The sequence below is a fragment of the Geospiza fortis genome, unplaced genomic scaffold (genome assembly GCF_000277835.1).
Source record: "Geospiza fortis unplaced genomic scaffold, GeoFor_1.0 scaffold66, whole genome shotgun sequence".
NCBI lineage: Eukaryota > Metazoa > Chordata > Aves > Passeriformes > Thraupidae > Geospiza > Geospiza fortis.
Window position 1 is genome coordinate 414,069 of NW_005054312.1, and position 20,626 is coordinate 434,694.

General features: G+C 38.8%; 1 protein-coding gene across 2 annotated transcripts in view; it reads left to right on the top strand.

Annotated features, from left to right (window-relative positions):
- The window catches only part of PLA2G4F (phospholipase A2 group IVF), a 22,319-nt gene extending 5,001 nt beyond the window's left edge, over window positions 1-17,318 (top strand). The window contains exons 3-20 of one of the 2 annotated variants that reach the window (XM_005419405.2): window positions 1,020-1,156; window positions 2,449-2,577; window positions 3,832-3,872; window positions 4,452-4,494; window positions 4,836-4,902; window positions 5,196-5,365; window positions 7,015-7,128; window positions 7,500-7,537; window positions 8,459-8,594; window positions 9,351-9,487; window positions 10,583-10,805; window positions 11,347-11,461; window positions 12,617-12,754; window positions 13,223-13,330; window positions 14,226-14,420; window positions 14,745-14,911; window positions 15,955-16,141; window positions 16,789-17,318. In XM_005419405.2, the coding sequence (XP_005419462.1) occupies window positions 1,020-1,156; window positions 2,449-2,577; window positions 3,832-3,872; window positions 4,452-4,494; window positions 4,836-4,902; window positions 5,196-5,365; window positions 7,015-7,128; window positions 7,500-7,537; window positions 8,459-8,594; window positions 9,351-9,487; window positions 10,583-10,805; window positions 11,347-11,461; window positions 12,617-12,754; window positions 13,223-13,330; window positions 14,226-14,420; window positions 14,745-14,911; window positions 15,955-16,141; window positions 16,789-17,018 (2,375 nt within the window). In that variant the 3' untranslated portion in view covers window positions 17,019-17,318. The remainder of the gene's footprint in view (window positions 1-1,019; window positions 1,157-2,448; window positions 2,578-3,831; window positions 3,873-4,451; window positions 4,495-4,835; window positions 4,903-5,195; window positions 5,366-7,014; window positions 7,129-7,499; window positions 7,538-8,458; window positions 8,595-9,350; window positions 9,488-10,582; window positions 10,806-11,346; window positions 11,462-12,616; window positions 12,755-13,222; window positions 13,331-14,225; window positions 14,421-14,744; window positions 14,912-15,954; window positions 16,142-16,788) is intronic. The other variant, XM_031055793.1, reaches the window with a different exon arrangement.
- Window positions 17,319-20,626: the final 3,308 nt, after the last annotated feature.

Sequence of the window (20,626 nt, forward strand, 5' to 3'; positions counted from 1 at the left end):
TAATTCTAGCATTCAAATGTTTATTTTCTCAGTAGTAGTAGTGCTTTATTTCACGTACCTGCTATTTGTTTGTAATTGCAGACTTTAAAGGAAGCAGGTGGTTGACTGATTCCAAGATAATCTGCTTTCCGATTCCAAGAAAAACTGCTTGCTTTCTATCTATCTATCTACCTATCTAACTATCTATCTATCTATCTATCTATCTATCTATCTATCTATCTATCTATCTTTTTATTTATGTTCCTGGTTTTGATAGCATGGTATATATTCCCTCCCATTTACACACCTGTGTAAAGATCTCAGGGCCATTTGGGGCCTTTAGATCTTTAAAACTCATTTATATTAAATTACCTCAGATTAAATCAAGTAAAATAGTTGGCCTTAAGTTTATATCTGACATCCAGCATTGAACTACCTGAAATGCCAAATAGCTGTTCAGGGAATAGAAAAGCCTCCTGAGAGGTTGAGGGCTAGAATAATGTTGTGAAGAGTTCTTTTCTATGGCCTGTCTATTCAGCTGGAGTGAAGAATGGTCCCCATACTTGCATTATTGAAGGGGTCCTAAATGGAAGAAAGAAGGGCTCTGAGACAATAATTTGTTTTCAGGGAATGGAAACAGCCCAGCTCCTGGCCTGACTAAACAAGGGTACAGCAGTAGTGGATGTTGTCTCCCTGGACTTTAGTAGGCTTAAGCTCTTTCAGTGATGCTCAGGGATAGGAGAGGAGGCAATAGCCAGTAATCTTTTTTTTAAAGTTGATCTTCCTCATTTTAAATACTAGCCTTTTTTATTAAGGGCTTTATAATTTTGATGAACCAAAAAAAAAAAAAAATAGGCACCTAATATTCAATTTGCTTCTGTTTAAAGACATTTACTTCATTAAAGGCTTTTGCTTTAGAAGTCCAGCCTTAAATTTGCACTTTTCTATGATGCAAAGAGATTTAGAAAATGAGGAGCTCACTTGAAAGAGTATGTTTGAATAAAGCTTTTCTGGTGCCTGTCTCTCACTCTCTGCTGCAGTGTCCAAGGCAGACTGCTATGTGGAACTAAAGCTGCCCACTGCATCTCCCAGTGTCTCCCGAACTCAGGTTGTTGACAACTCTGAGAACCCAGAATGGAATGAGACTTTCCGATATCGGATCCATAGCGCTGTCAAGGTAAGGACACTGTGTGGAGCAGATTAGACTACTTGTATTTTTGTACTGGCTTGCTTTTGATACTTCATTCAAAATCAAGCGTTCTTTATTACCCTCAAATCCAGTGTTGCTTGTAAGGTGACACCTATCTTCAGTGGTACAAAAAGCTGTGCCATGTATGTCCAGTGATACAAACTACTGTGGTTAACTGCTTTCTCAAGTAAATTGCAGCTAGAATTTTCCATAAACATCCTTGTGATGCATCTCGGGAAAGGGAAGTTATGGCACTACCTCGTGGAATTCAAGGAAATTCCTTGATTAAGCAAGTTTCTATTTGATGTTTGCTTCTTCTTTCACAGGAACTAAATTTCTGCTTACTGCCATGTAGTTCATTCAGTCAAGTTTTGCCATCAGTTCTGATGATTGAGAAAACCAAATTCAAACTCTTGGGTAGAGACTGTGCATCTAATACCTTTGTAGGACCTAATACAGTATTTAACAAAGTCTTCAGATTGTCAGCATTCATTCTCAAAGCAGACGCTAATGGTAGAGGGAAAGAAACTGTGCTTTAAAAGAGCAGTTTTAGTGGGTCACTATTGCTTTGAATAACATCCCTGGCTTTGGAATAAGGGGTGTATTAACAAGAAACTATCCCCCTCACTTTTCCACAATGGTTGGTGACCAATGTGGAATGGTAATTGACTTGACTGGTAAGAAAATTGAAAGCTAAGCTTTAGGATGTGGGATCTTTTTCTTTCCCTCCAGGCTCATGAGACCTCAGCCTGGTTACTGCTGGAGGCTGCCAGCAACATTCCAAGTTCAGTCTTGTCTCCTTGAGAACTAGTTGCTGCAAGGCTATTATTTGGGTGCCATATGTCCTCACTGTATCTATTTCAGTTTCTCTTGAATTTACCATCTCTGAGACAGTGCTGAGCAGGAAGTGGTTGGTCCCTATAACATCCTGAACTAAATCATCATGAAAGAGTGGAAATTGCTGTTGCTTCCTCGGGCAAATCTGTGCCTGGAGCTGGTGGAGAATACTGCCACTTAGTTCACCTGGGGCCTCCCTCTAGGTGGGAAGCTGAGAAAACGCTTTAACTAAATGGTGTCAACTAGGAGAGTTTTCTGCTTAACTTTTTACTTAATTTTTTATGCTGTAAGCCCTGCTGAAAATACTGAATTTTCCTTAGGACTGGGGAAGGGTATTGATTAATGCACAAAGTGTCCGTTGTGCAAAGTGTCCATACAGCTACCCAGGTCTGTCAGTGTTTCTGTCCCTTCATCTTAGGCTGTTTGTTTCTTTCTGCTTTTAGAACATTCTGGAACTGACCCTCTATGATAAGGATGTCCTTGTCAGTGATGAGCTCACCTCTGTTGTCTTCGACGTGGGGGGCATGAGGCCGGGGGAGTCCCTGCTGCACACCTTCAGCCTGGACTCTGAGGTGAGGCTCTGGTGCCTCCTGCACAGACCTGGCAGTGCCTGCTGCCTGATTCATCTGGGTGGGGGAAGCCAGAATGTATTAACAGTTTTTCATGAGACTTAGAGGTAGATAAACTGGTTTTAAAATGAAAGGCATTTGCAGTCAGTAATCATTGTAGGGACTGTCTTAGGTAGTTTGTGATCATCTGTTTGCAAAAAACAAGTTTATTGCTGCAAAGGTTACCTCTGTATCTGATAAGTCAAAAGCCTAAGAGATGCTTGTTTTCCCTGGATTAGGTACAGTACATTTAACCTCTGCTTCATGTAGATGGTATTGGTGATCAGCTCTCAAGGCCTGTTCACCTGTTCATGGACTTACAAGACAGCCTGTTTTATGTGGATAAAACCCCCATCAACAGACTGATCTATTTTGTAATGCCAAACACAAACACAAACACATTGCTACAATAGGTCTGGATTAAAGGTGAACTAGTGATGTGTTTTCTTGAGAAATTTGGCTTCAGTGCTGTTGGTGTGGTCAGAAGCAGACGTTATAACTGGTGTGCAGTTCACAGGGAGGTGTTGGGCAGTGCCACAGGCACTCAAAATCATTTATGATCATGGAAAGAGGCATAGTAATTCCATTGCTCCCAATAGCTCTATCCATGTGCTGAATGCTTAGGTCATCTTGGTCTGTAATTAAGAGACTGGAAATTTCAACTTCAGCAAAGTAAATTACCCAAAACAGCTTCTAGCTTGTTACTTGAAAAACTATGTTGGGTCTGGTATCACATATTTGCTGTGTGCTATGGGAAGAGAAAAGACTTTGGCTAGAACAAAGTCTGTAGAGGACAAAGATGGCTAAGAGTGCAAGCTGCGGAAATAAGAGATGGGAAGAAGTCCAAAGCCTCATGTAGAAGCTGTTTGCAGAGATGATGTTGCAGTGGTTCTTGAGCCAGAGGAGGTTTTTTCTCTTATTAGCAGAGTAATGGATCTGAGAGACACCTCTCACTTCTGTGCACTTGTGTCTTCAAATGTAGATGTGTCTGGTCATATAGTACATGTCCAGCAGAAGAGGAGAATTTAAAGGCTAAAGGCTACATTTAGCCATTTCAAAATTTAGCTAGAGCTTTTATAGGAGCAAACCCAGTTATTTTAACAGGAAATTAAAATATGTTACTATGTAACAGGAGAAAAGCTTAATCTCTTGGAAAAATGTATCTTAATTATATATTCAGGATCAAGGGTCACCAATATCCAACTTTTATTTTCAAAGGCTAAGGAAGAGCTGGATGTTGAGTTTTTCTTGGAGAAATGGTGAGTCTTACCTGAAGAGCTGATTGCGCTTGTCCTCTGTTGTTGTCAGTTGTTTTTTCTGTGTGGGGATAGTCTTGCTCATAAAAGGGATAATACTTTATAGTTCTCTGTGGGGATTGAGTTGATTCATTAATGGCTGGCCAAAATTATCCTTAATTACTCCAGTCACCAAAATTTTTGGGGTAAAAAAGAAATAATATTTTGCTGGACTTCATGGGACATAAGTGAACACTTTCTGGATTAGTTATTTGGGATTGGAAAGTTTTCAGTTAACTTTGCAAAATACACAAATGTATACTTTATCTATCTGGTAGTCTATCTAAGTTCAGCTTTTCTCTAGGTTATCAAAATAACTGGGATGTGGAGATCATATAGCACATGCTTATATTCACAGACAATTTTTTTCAATTTTTCCAAGCCTCCATTGTTTTGTGAAGGGAAATATACTTGTTGTTTCCCTGGATCTCCCACACTGAGGACCTTTTCATCCCACTGCTTATTCAGCCAATTAGTTTGCAAAGTAGGATGAAGCAAAATTAAAACCAGTTGTCATTTGCAATCAACCTCTTGCTTTCACAGCTCAGATGCCCCTACAAAAGTATTGACCAACGGAGTCCTTGTGGTGAGTACATGGAAGTCAGAATCATCTGTGTTGTGATTTACTCCTGAAGATAAGTTTTTAGTAGAAAGAGGAGAAGGATTTTTGAGTATTGCAGTCCTACTTCCAAACAGCTCCTATTCTCTCCAAGATCTGCCTCTCTTTCATTTCTTGATTTAAAAATCTTCCTCAATTTTAAACTTGACACCAACTTACAGTAAGCTGCTTTATTTGAACAATGCCTGATGGGTTTTTTTGGCAGTTTTCAACTGTAAACCTACAACTAATATAGTAGGTGAATTAAAATTCAAACAAAGAAGTGAACTAAAAATTGTGTGACCAGAGCTGGTTTATTTTTTTCACAGGTTCATCCTTGCTTGTGTCTGCAAGGCACTGTCAACAAAGAGGAAAATGCAAGAGAAAAACAGCAAGGTAGGCCTGTCTGGAGAGTTTAAGTCAGGACTAGTCTTCAACATGTTTGTTCCTTGAGAGAGAGAGGAGACTTGATTCTCTGTCTATACAGTGCATTTTAATTTACTGACTACAAAATTGGCTTTTAAAGTAAATTTTGCTTTTATTTTCAATAATTAGTAAGATTATGTATTTTCTACTGGGTACCACAATAGAGTCTTTGCTTGTGTACTTATGGTCTCAGCTGCACTTAATAAGTACTTGATTTTCAACAAATGGCCCCTGTGTTCTAAACTTCTTTTTCTAATGCACAGGAGGCTGTGAAGTCAAGGTGTCTGTCCCAGGGGCATATCAAAAGCAGTTGTCTATTCCTTGGACACCAGACAATGAGGAGGATTGTGGAACCTCATTTGTCTTTCATGTGGATAAAGAAATGTGTTCAGAATTGCAAGTGGAACTGCAGCAAACCATATCTGTCCTACAGGTAAGCATCCTTGCTGATTCCATAAAGCTTACAGAGAGATGTTTTTCTCGATTGTTGTTTTTTACACGCTGGCATTTTTTTTGTTTTAAAAATGTCAGACTGTGCATTGGATCTTTGACGTTGTGTAAGGAGCTGAAACTACTTTGAATCTATGCTCCCCAAAGATTAACATCTGTTCAAACTCGGGAATTAAGAAAATGTTACTCTGCACATGCTTGCTACATGAAGACATCTTTACTTCCACCTGTTGAGATACTCTACAGGAACTCTTTTCTATTAGAAACTTGTAGATCAGTTGCCACTTGCTGAGGTTTATTTAGCTTTGTCTTTTACTTTGCAGTTTCTCCAGGTAGTGACTGAATATTCATTGTCCAAAAATGAGAGCAAAGAAACTCTTTATTATATGATGTTTTTTATCCCAACAAGCAGTTGGGTAGCGTGATTGCAAATGATGATCTTGACTAGAGGCAGCTGTGGAGAAGAGGACACAAAGAAGGATATGGAAGAACAGCTTTGCCTGGGGGTTTTTTAGGCAGCAAATGTGAGCTGAACAGAGACACCTGGGCTTGAGTGGTCAAAAACTCAGAGCCAGGCAAGCAAAACACACTGTAGAGATCAGCTATGGAGATTGCCCCAGGTGGTAAACCTCCGCCAACCAGTTCTGGTAGCTAGCAGAACATACTCCTTCAACAAGTGGCATGAACCACAAAATCTTCAGTCTGACCTTTTCTCTCTCATCAGATGTGGGAGAATGCCAGGAATATTGTAGTGTTACTTGCCCTGTAGCTAAGTGCATGTTATTTACCCCTGTTAGGAAGAGGACAGTGAATTTAGAGGGACATTGGACTCAGTAGTTATTGGTCAGAAGACACCTGTGAGGTCTGTGGGTGGTTCCTGGCCTGACTTCAGCTTGTGGTGTGAGAAGGGTAACAGCCTAGTTTTTCTCTAAGGTGTGGTCTCCTCCTGGGTACTGAGCCCTGTGGTTGGTGTGTGGGCTCCAGCCCACCTGGAGGCTCTGTAGGCTTGTGGGACCCTCTGATATGAGGGGTTTTTAATATGCCTCTTTATGTTTAGGAATCTGCACACAGCTCTGCATTATGAGATCTTGCCATTTGCTACATGACAGAAAACCCAAATATTTCCTGGCAAGCTTTAATTTGCTCTGCTTTTAAAGTTTTTTTGAAACTACAAACCGCCTTATTTCTTATTTTGTGGTATTTTTGATGTATGTGTAATGCTGCTGCCTTTTTTGGTATCTTTTCCAAATCTTGCTTGGAAGATGGAATGCAAGTTTGTTTGTGAGTTTTGTGACACATGCCAGAACAAAACTATTTGTGGGGGAAATATTGTACTTGAAGATTTTTAAATTATGGCAGACAGGTATATTAAAAAAACAAACCAATAACAAAAAACTAAACACCCCTAAAACTAAACCAAACAACAACAACAACAAAGACACTATTTGAGTGAAAGAAATACCCTTGCAAAGACCTGCCAAACAGAAAGCAGAATGACCTCAAAAAGCCTTGGACATTTGGTAAATATTTAGCTATAATGATATTAAGAAGTGTTTGCTGTTTCAATGTATGAAAGTCTTATTTTTTAAACTTTTTTTCTATGAATCTCACATAAGATTTTGCTTTTATTAGGATGGTGTGAACCCTGACATTGAAAAGCACACTACAGTTCTGGGACTGGGGACTGTACCAGTTAATTCCCTTCCTATTGGAGAAAAAGTTGATAGAATCATTTCTTTGGGAGAGGTAATGTCAATATTTTGCTCTTGCTTTAACGTGCATGAGATAACCTTTTCCTCCATCGCCTCCAGGTGTTTGGAAAGTTAGGCAACATGTGATTGATTCCCAGGAGTGCTGTTTTCTTGGATGTCTTAGAATGAAGTAATGAGATTACTCAGTGCAATTCTTCCTAATGTGTTTTCATGGTCGGGTCTTGCAAAATGAAGTGTAAAGTTCATCACTTTCTGAAGAAAAAAGTCTTTTCAGGGTGTGGAAGAAAAGTATCAGGAGGAGGAAAAGGGCAAGACACTTGGAGAAGAAATAATTCATAACTTCTATTTTGTAGTTCCACCTGTGTAATTGCTGTCAACTTCAAGATGTGTTCTCTCTTTTCACAGGGAAAAAGTTTGGATATGAGTTTGAAAACTGAAGAGAGGTGAGTAGGAACCCCAGTTGAAAATCAGGAAAGGCCTTTATTCTCATAGAAAGGAATGGAGTGACTCTCCTTGCTGTTGTGGGGAGCTCTGTTCAGTCCATTGATCTCTTGGGATAAATTAAAGAAAAATATATTTGATAGGGTTTTCTTAATAATTTTTGGAAGGCTGTGACTCTTTACTTTGCAGATATTATCTATTGGACTGGTGTCAATCCTGCTGACACGTGCAAATTTTGTGTTCCAAATACTTAAATGTAAAATAACTGTTGATGTAAATGTAAGTAGTTTTGTCATGCACAGGTATACCAGAATATCTGAAGTGATATAATGAGAGATAGGAAAGGACATATGTGTGAAGAGCTTGAACTATAAAATAGATGAAGGCTGCAAGAAAGGAGTAAAAAGGGAAAAAAAACCCCAGAAAACCAAGAAGTTGGCTTGTAAGTTGATAGGGTCATTTGGTATCCAGTCATCAGCTGAAGATCCTGCTCCTGTTTTACAGCCTCATAACAAGTTCATTGGTATTCAGCTGCCCCCTCCTGCCTATTAAGTTCAGAATCTTCTGTTTTGAAATCCCTCTTCCCCTTATTTCATGTTCACATTGATGAAGTGATGTCAGTTGCTCCTCTTACAATCTTCTTCACTTACAAAGAATCTTTTCTTCCTTTGTGAAATTCCTGAAGCTTAATCTGAGTACTGTTTGGCAGAAGCTTCCAATTTAAACATTAAAGGAGAAATACAATATGGAGAAATTAATTTTTAATTCCAAAAGGTGTTGTACAAAATAGCTGATGTATACACTAAAATTTCATCTGATCCAGTTCAGACCTGCACCTAAATTGTGTGTTCACAAAAATTACATTTCCATACTGATTACAAATCCTCCAAAATGTCAAGGTTTTTTCTTAACTTCTATTTCAGCACTTGGGATCTTGATATACGTCTGGGTTTTGATCTCTGTAAAGAGGAGAGAAAATTTTTGGACAAAAGGAAGAAAGTAGTTTCTGATGCACTGAGGAAGACACTTTGTTTAAAAGAATCCCCTCCAAAAGATGAGGTATTGAGCACAGTCCTGTAGAGAGATTGGTGATATTCTTTAGGCTTGGTTGATAATTAGGCAATGTGGGAATCCTTGTTTGTAACCAACAAGAAACACAGTTTGTATTCACTATGGTGTGAGACAGATCTCTGGTACATTTCAGTTCTGAAATGGTTTTATATTTCTTAAATTTTGAGGGGGGTATGTGTATTTTGGAGCGCAAATGCTGAAGTTTCAGCATGTATGTACTTTTCTTTGGGGTTGGAATTGTGATGAGAAATTTTGTTTCAGGATGTTTAAAATGAAGCTCACACCACAGGAATAGATTTTTAATTGTTTGAGGAAACTTACATCTACATATCCTCATGTCTTGCTTAGTGGTATTTGGCTGCTGTTACAAGACTAATTGCCTCTTACATGTGTATAGTAAGAAAGTAAATGTGTGATAACATACATAACAATTTCAGTAAGTGACTGTCCCTAAGATGACTGTGCTATGCTTTATAGTAAGCAATATATTTCAATTACAAGATAGAGAAAGAAGTTCAGCTTCTCAAATCAAACCCAAAATTACTTGTAATGTAGATAGAAATATAGGTTTATATCTCTAATTTTTGTTAGAGTTTATATCTCTATTTTGTACCTCTATTAGAGTTTATATCTCTGTTTTTTATGTTCTATTTTTTGCTCAAATGAGACTGAAATGGGGTTAATTCTGTAATTTCTTGGCCATCAAAAGCCTGTGGTTGTGACTCCTGAGCGTGCTGTCTGCAGGTTCCAGTTGTGGCAGTGCTGGGCTCTGGAGGTGGGATGAGAGCACTGACGTCCTTCTATGGCAGCCTTGCTGGGCTGCAGCAGCTGGGCCTTCTGGATGCTGCAATGTACCTCTGTGGGATTTCTGGCTCCACCTGGTAAGCTATGTGCAGTTTTGATTCAGAAACTTAGAGGTGAAATGGTAGTGTTGATGCAAAATAAGGCCAAAATTACATTTGTGCCATCTGTTGGCAGACAGCATATCAAGTATTTTACCAGTTTTCACCTGTGAGTTCTGCTGAGGATCCTGAACAGCCTAAGAGATCCAGTATCATGTCCAACCCATACAGCTACTGGCTAAAATTATGAATCTGAGGCTTGTGCCAGTCTGACAGTTGAATATTAGAATGTCTTATGTGAATAAATCTGCTGTGTAGTAACTCAGAGCACAGACTTAAAAGCCTTCCTCATTCCCTTACTCTTGCCAAGAAGGTAACTGAGGTGGTGCAAGTCACTGGAAACATGTCCATGCAGGCCACCACGTCCTCACCTTCCAAAATGGCATAGAGGCTGAAGAGAGGCAGAGCACCATCTTGCCCTTTGGTGGACTGGAGCAATGTGCTGAAATGTTAGACGTGGCTAGAATGTTTCAGTCACTCAGTTCTTGGAGTTTGTGGTGAAGTCATCCCTTGTTTTTGTGAAATTATTTCATAGAGGAGTTGTGCAACCTGACAGTGTAATCCTTTCTGCCAAGCTTTGTGTGTTAAATTAACTCCTCTGTTCCTAGTTCTCCTGCCCCACCTGATTCAGAGACACTTCCAAACAAATGTAGGCACCTGTTTACACAGATAGTCCATGGTCCAAACTAGCTTCTCTATCAATCAGACCTGTCTTCTGGTAAAGGCCATGGCCTCTATTGCTGCACACTGCACCCTTGCCATCAGCCAGCATGTCATGGTTGTTTTGTTCTGGAGTTAACATATGTTTATGGGCTGGTTCATGGATGCTAGCATAGCATAGCATATAGCATAGCACTTGGAACATCTTTGGAAGGCAGGTTAGCAATCAGACTAAAGATGTCCTATAGGTGTCAGGGATTTCAGCACAATTTAGAGTTCAGAGATCTTTTATTTATGTGTTCTTCACTCTTTCAGCTAGACTGCTCAAGTGCGGCAGCACTAATTATAACTAGCTAAAAGTATTGTTTACAGGAAAGTCTTTATTACTGATTAAATTAATAAAAGCATTTTCAGGTGTTTATCAACACTGTATCGAGACCCTGACTGGTCACAGAAAGACCTTCAAGATGCAATCAGAAGAGCTCAGGACACTGTGTCCAGCAGCAAAGCAGGGGCATTTTCCCCAGAACGACTGAAATACTATTTCCAGGAGCTGAATGCAATGGAGATCACGGGACGGAAGGTTTCCTTTACAGATTTGTGGGGCCTTATTGTGGAATATTTCCTACAACAAGAGGTAAAAGAATTCGTGTTTGGATATGTACTGCTGTTTGTCTTTCAAGTGGGAACTCTGCTGACCCATGGGTTTTGAGTTAAGAAACCAATTACTCTCCATCTTTGCATAGGCAGTGCTGTGGAATAATCATAGTATCTTCTTTAGTAAAGAATTTCTAATTCATATGGATCAGTGTTACAGAAAAATGCAGTTTTTATTTGGAATTACTATTGTTAAAATAATAGCTTTGGTACTGGGCAGGTTAAGCCTGGCAGAATTATGCTGGTTTTGCAGAATGGAGTTGTTGTGCAGTATTTTCTGTATAATTGAGATTGAAAATCAGAGGGCTAGCTAGTTTATTATTAACATTAAATATTCTAAATACACAGCTGCAGAAATATTTTGGACAAATCTAACCATATAACTGGACAGTGGAGAAGAAAAAGGACTTTGAATTAGTGTGTTGTTAATCAGAAATGCTAAGCAACACTACCAATTATCAAACTATGGGTACAGAATTTACCTGACTTAAATGGGTTCCTCCTTCCTTGCTTGTGACCAGGAAGATCCATCAAAGCTATCTGATCAGCAAGAAGCAGTGAAATGGGCCCAGAACCCTTATCCTATCTATGCAGCTGTCAATGTGAGACCCAATATGAGCAGTGGTGACTTTGCAGGTATGAACATTGAAATTTATTTTTGTTTGCTGAAGTCCATATATTTATTTCATCTGTCTAGTCGCTTGGGTAGTGAGCAGCTGATAACAGGAAATGCACTATCACCTGCTGCTTGAGCTGTAAGAGGCAGTATGAAACCTATTGACAAAGTATTATCATCCTCATAGCAAATATCTTCTTCATGGCTAAAATAGAGAAATGAGATTCAGAACAGTTGACCATTCCACATGTTTTGCTAGAAAGTGCCTGAAATTTTCAGGAGCTGAGAATATTCCTGTAATACATTCATCTCTGTCTGAATCAAAAAATTAGAGGCCTTGATGATAAGGAAACCACTTTCTTCTATAGTCACAGATAAAAAATATATGTAGGATTCCCGTAAAATGATGGATTGCCCACCTTGTAATATGCATCATCAAAATTGTATGTTTTAGTGGTCTGAGTTCTTACAGTAAAAATATGAGAAGTAGTCTTTCATTGAAACTTTAAATATGATGCAACAAGTGGGGATAGATGAGTGAGACAGGAACAAAAATGTTTGTGTCCACCTGTGTACCACAAGGGGACTTGTTTGTTTTATTCTGAGGAGTGTGTGTGTATGGCAGTGAATTCAATTTGATCCAACCTGCCAGAGCTCAAGAAGGATTTGGAGCAGATGCATGCTGTGTTTTGTCAGATTGATCTATGCAGGCTCAGTTGGACTGGATGACCCTTATTTTTCAACTCTTTGTGGAAATCTTTCAAGCAAGAGGAGGCACTTGGCTAAGCAAACAATGAAGTCTGATGCAGTGGGTCAATCGGGTTTTCAAGCCAGTACTGTAGTAGTTCCTGGAGATGGTTCGTAGTGCAGAGAAAAGCTGAAAAAAATAATGTGACTTCCATTTTGGGTGGAAAAGGGAGCTATCAAATAGGTTTAAATTAAAAGTAAAATATGCAGGTTGGTTCCATAATAACAAAGTCAAGATGGAATTAAAGCCTTCACAAGAGTTTGTTAATAATATGTACATAGAAACTAGAGGGGCAGAGAAGTCCAGAGTGATTGTGAAAAGTGGGGATGGAGTCCCTTCTCTCTCCCCTGAGACAACAGATATCAGATAAATATTTTCACTCATGTTTCCTCTGAGATGAGTAAATATCCTGTTGGCTTGTTCTTAGAATGGTGTGAGTTCACTCCCTATGAAGTTGGATTTCGCAAATATGGAGCTTTTGTTCGAACAGAGAATTTTGACAGCGAGTTCTTCATGGGACGGCTTGTCCAGAAACATCCAGAGCCCAGGATTTGTTTTCTACAAGGTGTGATCATATGATAATCATTAAATATCATATAAGGAGATGGAAAGGAACTTTGAGGACTTATGAACTGAAGTCCATGCTTTTTTTCCCCTTCCAAAAGAACTTGAAGAAGTGAAACATGTCCGTCTTTCTCCAGAGCTTTAGGTTCATAGTTGGTTCACAGTGTTGCATTCTCATGTCCTGAGTCTGCAAGATGACTCTATTATAGCTGCCTGTCAAAAATTGCCTGTCTACTGTCGATCTTCCTGTTCTCTTAATGCCTTTTCCATGCTTTTCTCTGGGAAAATTTTCTGCATGTTATCATCATGATTTGTCACATGATTAACACCAAGGTTTTAATTAGAACTGTTAGAATAGTAGGGAATCAAGTGACAGCCCTCTCCCATGAAAAATGTCAGGTGAATTATAGGCCTTTTGGTTCTGTGAGAAACCTTTTGAGTGTTAAATTCTTCCACATTTTTCCTGCAGGAATGTGGGGCAGTGCCTTTGCTGCAAGCTTGGATGATATCTGCCTGAAGGTGGTTGGTATAGGACTGAGCTTTCTAGATTCTTTCAAAGATGTTATCAAAGTTGTAGGTAAGAACATACATAAAAATAGTTGGGTTTTTCAAAAGATGGCTGATTTTATAGTGATCAAATAATATGATGCAAAAATGTGCTGTTTGTAGTTTTCAAGATTAGCACAAAGAGTGGATTGGGACTGATCTCTTTTATTGTGTGTTATTCCCTTTGATCACTCTTATAGTGAAGAGAAATTGTTTCTTTAGTACACTTCCTCTTCTTTTAAAAATAATTGCTATCTGACTTTGACTAAAATTTGGGCTAGTTCTGGGAGCTGTCTTAAACACATATTAAAGTGCAGGCATCATAGTCCTGAGAAGAGGAAGAATAGAAGCTGGTTTGCTAAACAGGAGATGGAAAAAAAGAGGCTTTCAGTTTTCCCCATGGTCTGCTTTTTGTAGTATTGGATAAGCTGGTTGTATGCTTATTCTTTGATCTCCCTTTGTCCATTACAGTGAAAAGTGTTTTAGAGGCTGGGACTTGTTCATGTGCATAGTTATGGCCTTATAGTAACTAGTGGATGAAGAGATTTTTTTTCTCTGCCTTTCCAGCCCTGGTTCCCCCAGAATACCCCAACCCTTTTTGTTTTGTCTAGTTATAAATGCTACTGTGTGTGGTTGACTGATGTCTTATGTAACAGAAGTGGTTGTCACTTGGTAACAAAGGTTTCTTTGTGTGGGTTTGAAATTAATATGGGTAATGTTTTATGAGTAATACTTTTCCCATTAAACAGGGCTAGGAAATCATCCACCTATGGAATATGCATCTCATTTAAATTTCATTACAATACCCTTATTAGGGGACAAATTCAGCCTTAGGACAGCTGGTTAAATATTGTACAAAAAGGCCTAATTGGAATGTTGGAGCTGGCATTTTGTGCATGTTCTGCATCCTTCTGTGACTTCTGCAGATGACTGCCAAAGATTCCATTTCCGAGACCCAGCACGGCTGAAGACTCGCTTGGTTATACCTGGGGGCCCCTTGTTACAAATATTTCAGGATTTCTTCATGTCCCGAGTCACATGTGGAGAAACCTTCAACTTCTTGAAGGGATTGTATCTTCATAAAGATTATGTTAACATCAAGAAATTTGTGACTTGGAGAGGTAAAGGAGTTTATGTGTTTCTGACTATCAAAAAATATTAACACACCATATAATATCCCAATGTCACAGAACATTAGTGAGCTTGACTTTGTTCTGCTGAAGCCAGAGCATGTGTCCCTTCTTACACCATAGCAAAAATTTTGATCCACTGTATTTGTTCTGTCATATAAGGCAAGTTGATCATCAGATTTTATAGGTCCGTCTCAGATGAAAGTGCATGTTGGAATGTCTTTTTTCTTCTTATAACACTAATATGAGCTTTGTCTATTTCTTCTGCCAATACATGTGTAATGAAGCGATATAGTTACTTGGAGTGTCTTACAGATAGTCACCTGGATGCATTTCCCAACCAGCTGACTCCCATGGAAGAGAACTTGTATTTAGTGGACGGTGGCTTTTCCATCAACTCTCCCTTTCCTTTGGTACTTCAGCCAGAGAGGGATGTGGATGTTATCCTGTCATTCAATTTTTCCTGGGAAGCTCCATTTGAGGTGAGAGATGTAGCTGAGCATTATTACATGAACATAAAACCACAGAATCATACTCAGTGGCAGCAGATCACTTGAAGCTGAATACAAATATTAATCAACAAATGAAAACAAATCCTTATGTCTTTCATGGAATCACAGAATGGTTTGGGTTGGAAAGGACATTAAGGATCATCTAATTTCAACCCTGCTGTCATGGGCAGGGACACCTTTCACTAGACAGGTTTGCTTAAACTCCTATTCATCCTGGCCTTGAACACTTCCAGGGGTGGGGAGTCCCCAGCTTCTCTGGGCAACCTGTGCCAGTGTCTCACCACCTTCACAGTGAAGGGTTTCTTCCAAATATCTAATCTAAATTTACCCTCCTTCAGATTAGGGCTGTTTCCCCCTTGTCCTACCACTACATGCCCTTGTGAAAAGTCACTCTCCAGCTCCTGTAAGCCTCCTGTAGTACTGGAAGGTGTTGTAAGCTCTCCCCAGTGCCTTCTCTTCAGGCTGAACAGCCCCACCTTTCTTGGCCTGTCTTCCTATGGAAAGACATTTCAAAGGTTATTTTGCCGTGCTTTTTCCTGTGAAGGTCATGAGAAAATAGAAAGTTGACAAATGTAAGAAGATTCAAAAATTTTCAGAAGCCTAAACAGGTTAAGTAAAATAAGACTATTTGTTTGGCCCATAAGATTGTTGTCACTTAGATACGTACTTCTACAGAAAGAGTGGCTATTGGTGATTTTCTTCATACAAACAAGTTATTTTCTTTACATACAGGTGTTTATTATTAACTGCAGAAAAGTCAAGGTGAATAGATTTAGAGTAGGAAAGCATAAAAAGTTTCAGCTGCAATTTGTTGATATTTGTTGCAGTTCTGCTCTTCATTCTTCTATATTACCAGCTGGAGAAATTGTTTCTGCTGATTTGAAGCTGAGTTCCTGTCACTTCTTTTTTTTTTTTTTTTAATGAAAATTTCTTTCCCTTTGAGGATTGCAGTTAGATGATTTTAGATGTGTTGCTGGTGTTGTGTTGCAATTATCTTTTTCCTCTGATAACAGGTTCTAGAGCTGACTCAGAAATATTGTGAGGAGCAGGAAATTCCTTTTCCAAAAATCAAATTTACAGAGGAAGATGAAAAGAAGCCAAAAGAGTGTTACATGTTTGTGGATGATGATAATCCAAAGGCTCCAATTGTACTCCATTTCCCACTGGTGAATGACACCTTCCAGAAATACAGAGCTCCAGGTAAACTAGCTGCCTCTTAAAGCACTCTTCTAACAATTCTTTGGGTGTGCTGATGGGGAAAATTCAGCGAGGTCAATGTTCCTCTTTTGATTCTTCTTAATATGACTCTGTAATTGTTAGATTGTTATTTACATTTAAGGCAGAATCAGTTTCCACTAGTTTTTTGAAGGGCAGGATGAGAGAAGAGGTTCACAACACCCCTTCCCCCACAAAAGTGTTTGCAGTAAACTACTTTGCTGTTCATCTTTTAAGACTGATATTTAAATTTAAGGGGCATGGTACTCCTAGGGCCAGTTGAACTTGAGGTTTGTCTTTCATTTTAGTGTAGAGCAGCACTTGCAGGGAAAATTGAGCTTTATATTCCTTATTTTGAGCATAATAATAGAAGATGACCTTAACAATTTATCACAATGAAAATGTATTTTAGTACTGTATTTTGGAGCCAAGCGGAAATAGAAAGAGAATTCTTTGCCCCTTCAGCTTTCAAATATTTTGGAAGGAGCTGATATCTCTGAGGAGGAGCTTAGGGGAAAAAGTTAAATTTCAACAGAATTATCTTTGATCTCCTCCTAGCTGAATTCAACCAAAATGATTCTACCACAGCAGAGGGTGTTTTATGATTTTTTTTTCTTTCTTTCTTGCTGCAGGAGTTGAACGTGAGTCAGAAGAAGAGAAATCCTTTGGTGACTTTATCATTGAGTCAAACGATTCCCCTTACCGTACACTAAACTTCACCTTTGAGCCGTATGATTTCAGCAGGTTAGTGGAAGTGAATCGCTACAATGTTCTGAACAACAAGGACACTCTCCTCAAAACCCTAAACTTGGCCCTGCAAAGGAGGAAGTTGAAGAAAGTCACCAATAAGTTGAATACATGAGCAGTTTCCAAGGCTGAGGATACATAGAGGCTGCAGCGTACAAAAGCCGTGAGGTTCAAGACAGAATACTGATAGTGAATGGCTGGAAACTCTCTTCCTGGGGAGGGAGTAGTACACCTGACACTGAAAACTCATTCCAGGTTATGTGCTCTGATGAAAACTCAAGGAATGTACAATACAACATGGATGTTGCTTCCTTGTGTGGAGAAGAGTGAGGAATTACCCAGCTCAGTATCTCCAATCACAGTGGCTGATTCCAGATTATTTAGAGGTGTATACAAACCATGTGAGCACCTGGAGAATAATCTTCCAGCCTCTGAGTGATGCACCTCTTTTTTTGTCAGAGGTGTGTTGGTGTTTGAGGAAACAGACTCCTTCTGCACTTTTATCTCTTGCTTATGAAACTCGCTTCATGAACTTTTACAAATTATGTCATCTTAAGAAGAACTCCACAGATACAAGAGACACACTGAGAAAGGAAATGGCTCCTCTTGCTTTCACCTTGCTACTGGCTGATGCCCATGTGCTTTCAAGACTGAACAGTCATTACCTGCTTACCATTTTGCCATTTGTGGTTTCAATTTCCTTCCTACACTTCTCAAGGATTTTAATGGCTTTTAGTCTCCCAGAAATTTTATACAGAGTATCTTATTTTGGTAAAAAATTTGATTCGTAAACAAGGAAATAAATGTTATTTATATTTAACAATAAAAACACATTGTGGGATTTTGTTACTTCCTATAGTTTGATCATCATGAGATGATGAAACTATGATGAAAATGCCATGTCTCGGCTTTCTCTTTCTGTGTAAGAGGCAGGAAGGCTCCTTTGAAGGGTTTGAATTAGATATTTTTTCCTTACTCTCCATCTTGTAATTCACCCAGGCCTTTGTTGAAGGAATTTTTGTGTCTATGTATTTTAGAAACGTCAATAGTCAAGGTAGGCACACCTTATGAATGTGAATTAAGAAAATAATGTAAAATGCTGCTGTGCTGTGGGATGGGATTCATCTCACTTTGCATAAAGCCCAGAGAAAAGTACTGAATTGTGCAGTTGGAAAATATATAATGCAGAACAGTGGCAAACAAGCACTGTTACTTTTGTGGCTTTTACATTGAGCTGAATGTACTGATTCTGGATTTAAAACTGAGGACAGGAGGTTTGTCTTATGGAATTATGTAAGGGCTTATAGGTGAGCATGGTTCTTAATACATTTTTATGTGTTTCTCTTCTAATAAGTATTAGTTTTGCTCGCATACTCTTCACAGTTTTTCTTAAGTACACTTGTCAGAGACAACTAGGTTGATAGCTTGTGGATGAAAATCAGGGGCTGAGCCAAAAAAGTAAACCTTGTATTTACTCTTTACTACAGACCACCTAATCGAGGGAAGGATGAGCAAGATAATACTAGTTACTTCCTAAAGAGTCTTAAAAATGTGGAAAACCTGTTTCAACTGAGAAATTGGAAGTGGCCGAGTTTTCAAGGTCAAGAACTGCGGGGGCTTTTTTCTATCTTAGTAAGAGTTGGAAGTTGTGCCGGTCAATTCAACTGACTCACAATGGAATCACAATGACCTTGCTTCAATTGTCCCTATGGCAGGATAATTTTAAAAAGAGTTTCTAAAAACTTCTTGGTTTTAAGTTGGACTAAGTGAATTAACCAGGTACTTCAGCCTCTGATCTGATCAGCTATGATTACAATGGAAAAAGAGCACACTGCCTGCCTCTGCAAGACCATCTACTCACATCAACAGGTATTGCAGGTAAGGTAGTCTTCCTTTTGTGGGCTTCCTGGATTGCCACAGACAAGGATCATTTTGCATTCACAATAATATGGGTTTCTTTTCCTCTGCAGATGATGACCATGTTATTCATAGCTGATAAGCTCTAGCTGAATCTTCTTTTCAGCTAAGTTCTTAGCAACTAAGATTTTGTAAGTTCACTGGTTGACGCTGTTGTATCAGCAATTAATTCTTATATATTAAAAAAAAAAAAACTTTGGAAAATTTTTACAGTAATCCCTGCTGTGGATTTTTGAATCCTGAAGTAGTGAAGGAACAACATAAAATAACTAATGGGATATCATAGTCTAATAAGAAAATAATTACTTCATATGAAAACATCTGCTTTTTTGTCTGCCTTTGCAGTGTTAAATACAAACTTCTGTGCGGCAGCAGATCTTCTGATAGCATCTCCAGTCACTTCTGACACAGGTCAGATACAATACAGGTCTTATTGTACCTGCAGTGATTCTAAGAGGAATTAAACTTAAAATGCAAGCACCATAATGCTGTGAAGGTAAAAGATCTGCTTCTTTGTTAGGTTGCTCAGGGCAGCAGCAGATAAAAAGGAAATCCAGGGCAAAGGAGGGAGCAGAACCTTGTGATGGCTTAGCAGAGAGGGCAAACCACTGGTGGCCTGCTGCTGTGAGAGTGTTTAAGCCAGTTCTGTGGAGCAGAAGTCTTAGTAAAGGTCTCAGTGTCCTAGAAAAAAGTTGCCTGGGAAAATGCAGGAGCACAGAACAAAAGGTGGTGATGTTTTCTTAAGGGTGCTGTACCTTGGAATAGAATGGTTGAATTAATTTTTCCACTTCTCCAATATCTCCAAATTTGTTCATAGCCGAGCAGTGTTTTTATGTTGAACTTTACTTTTTTATAGTTCAGTGCAAAATCTTTGGAGTCTATCAACTCCAGTAGACAAAAAATTTATCTGGAGCCACACCTAAAAATCTTAATCTGGGACAGAAGTATTGCTAACTCTGTTGCTTTTGATGTGGCAAATATTACACCAGGCTAGACTTTAAACACGTGTTTGTGATTAGTTCAGCTGCCAGTTGAGGGACTTTCAACACCTCAAAAGGAAAAAAAAACCAAATACAGGAAACAATGTTTAATCAGAAGTTGATATTGATATGACTTGGATTTGAAAAAGGTAATGAGATCTAGATGTGTTGGAGGTTGAAACATTTCCAGTGGAAAAAAGGAAATTCTGTTGAACGAAGTTCTGATAGGGTTTTATGTAGACCAATTTTATGCTGGAATGTCACCCATATTTGAGGAAAATTAACTCACAGCAGAGGCATGGATGAAGGAGTATGTATGGGAAAGGAAAAACCTGCCATTTGAGAGGACACTGGATGACTGTAGGTTAATTTGTTTGTCACAGCAACAATTGAGAATGGACCTGTTTGTTCTACATGTAAGCAACTTAGAGAAGGGAGATAAAGCTAGAAGGTCAATGGTGGTGTGAGAACAAATATATTAAGGAATAAACTGAGGCTGAACATAAAAATAATGTTTAAGAGTTTTGTGAAATCTATGAAAATACTGAGAATGGTTAGGCTAACTTATTGGTGGACATGTAAAGCAGAAGCAGAACAATGATTTATACATAGAACAAATGATTTATACAAAGGTATGCCAATGTTTTTAAGAAGCGTTCTCTTGTTTCACATCTTTGTGATCAGGGCTCAACAACTGGTAGGAAGGGAAATGCTGATATCTCCCTAGGCTCCATATAAGCAACAGGAGCCTGTATTGTTTTCTCCTTACAATAAATCCTACTGCAGGAGTGGAGTACAGTCTCTGTGCACTGATACACACACCTGG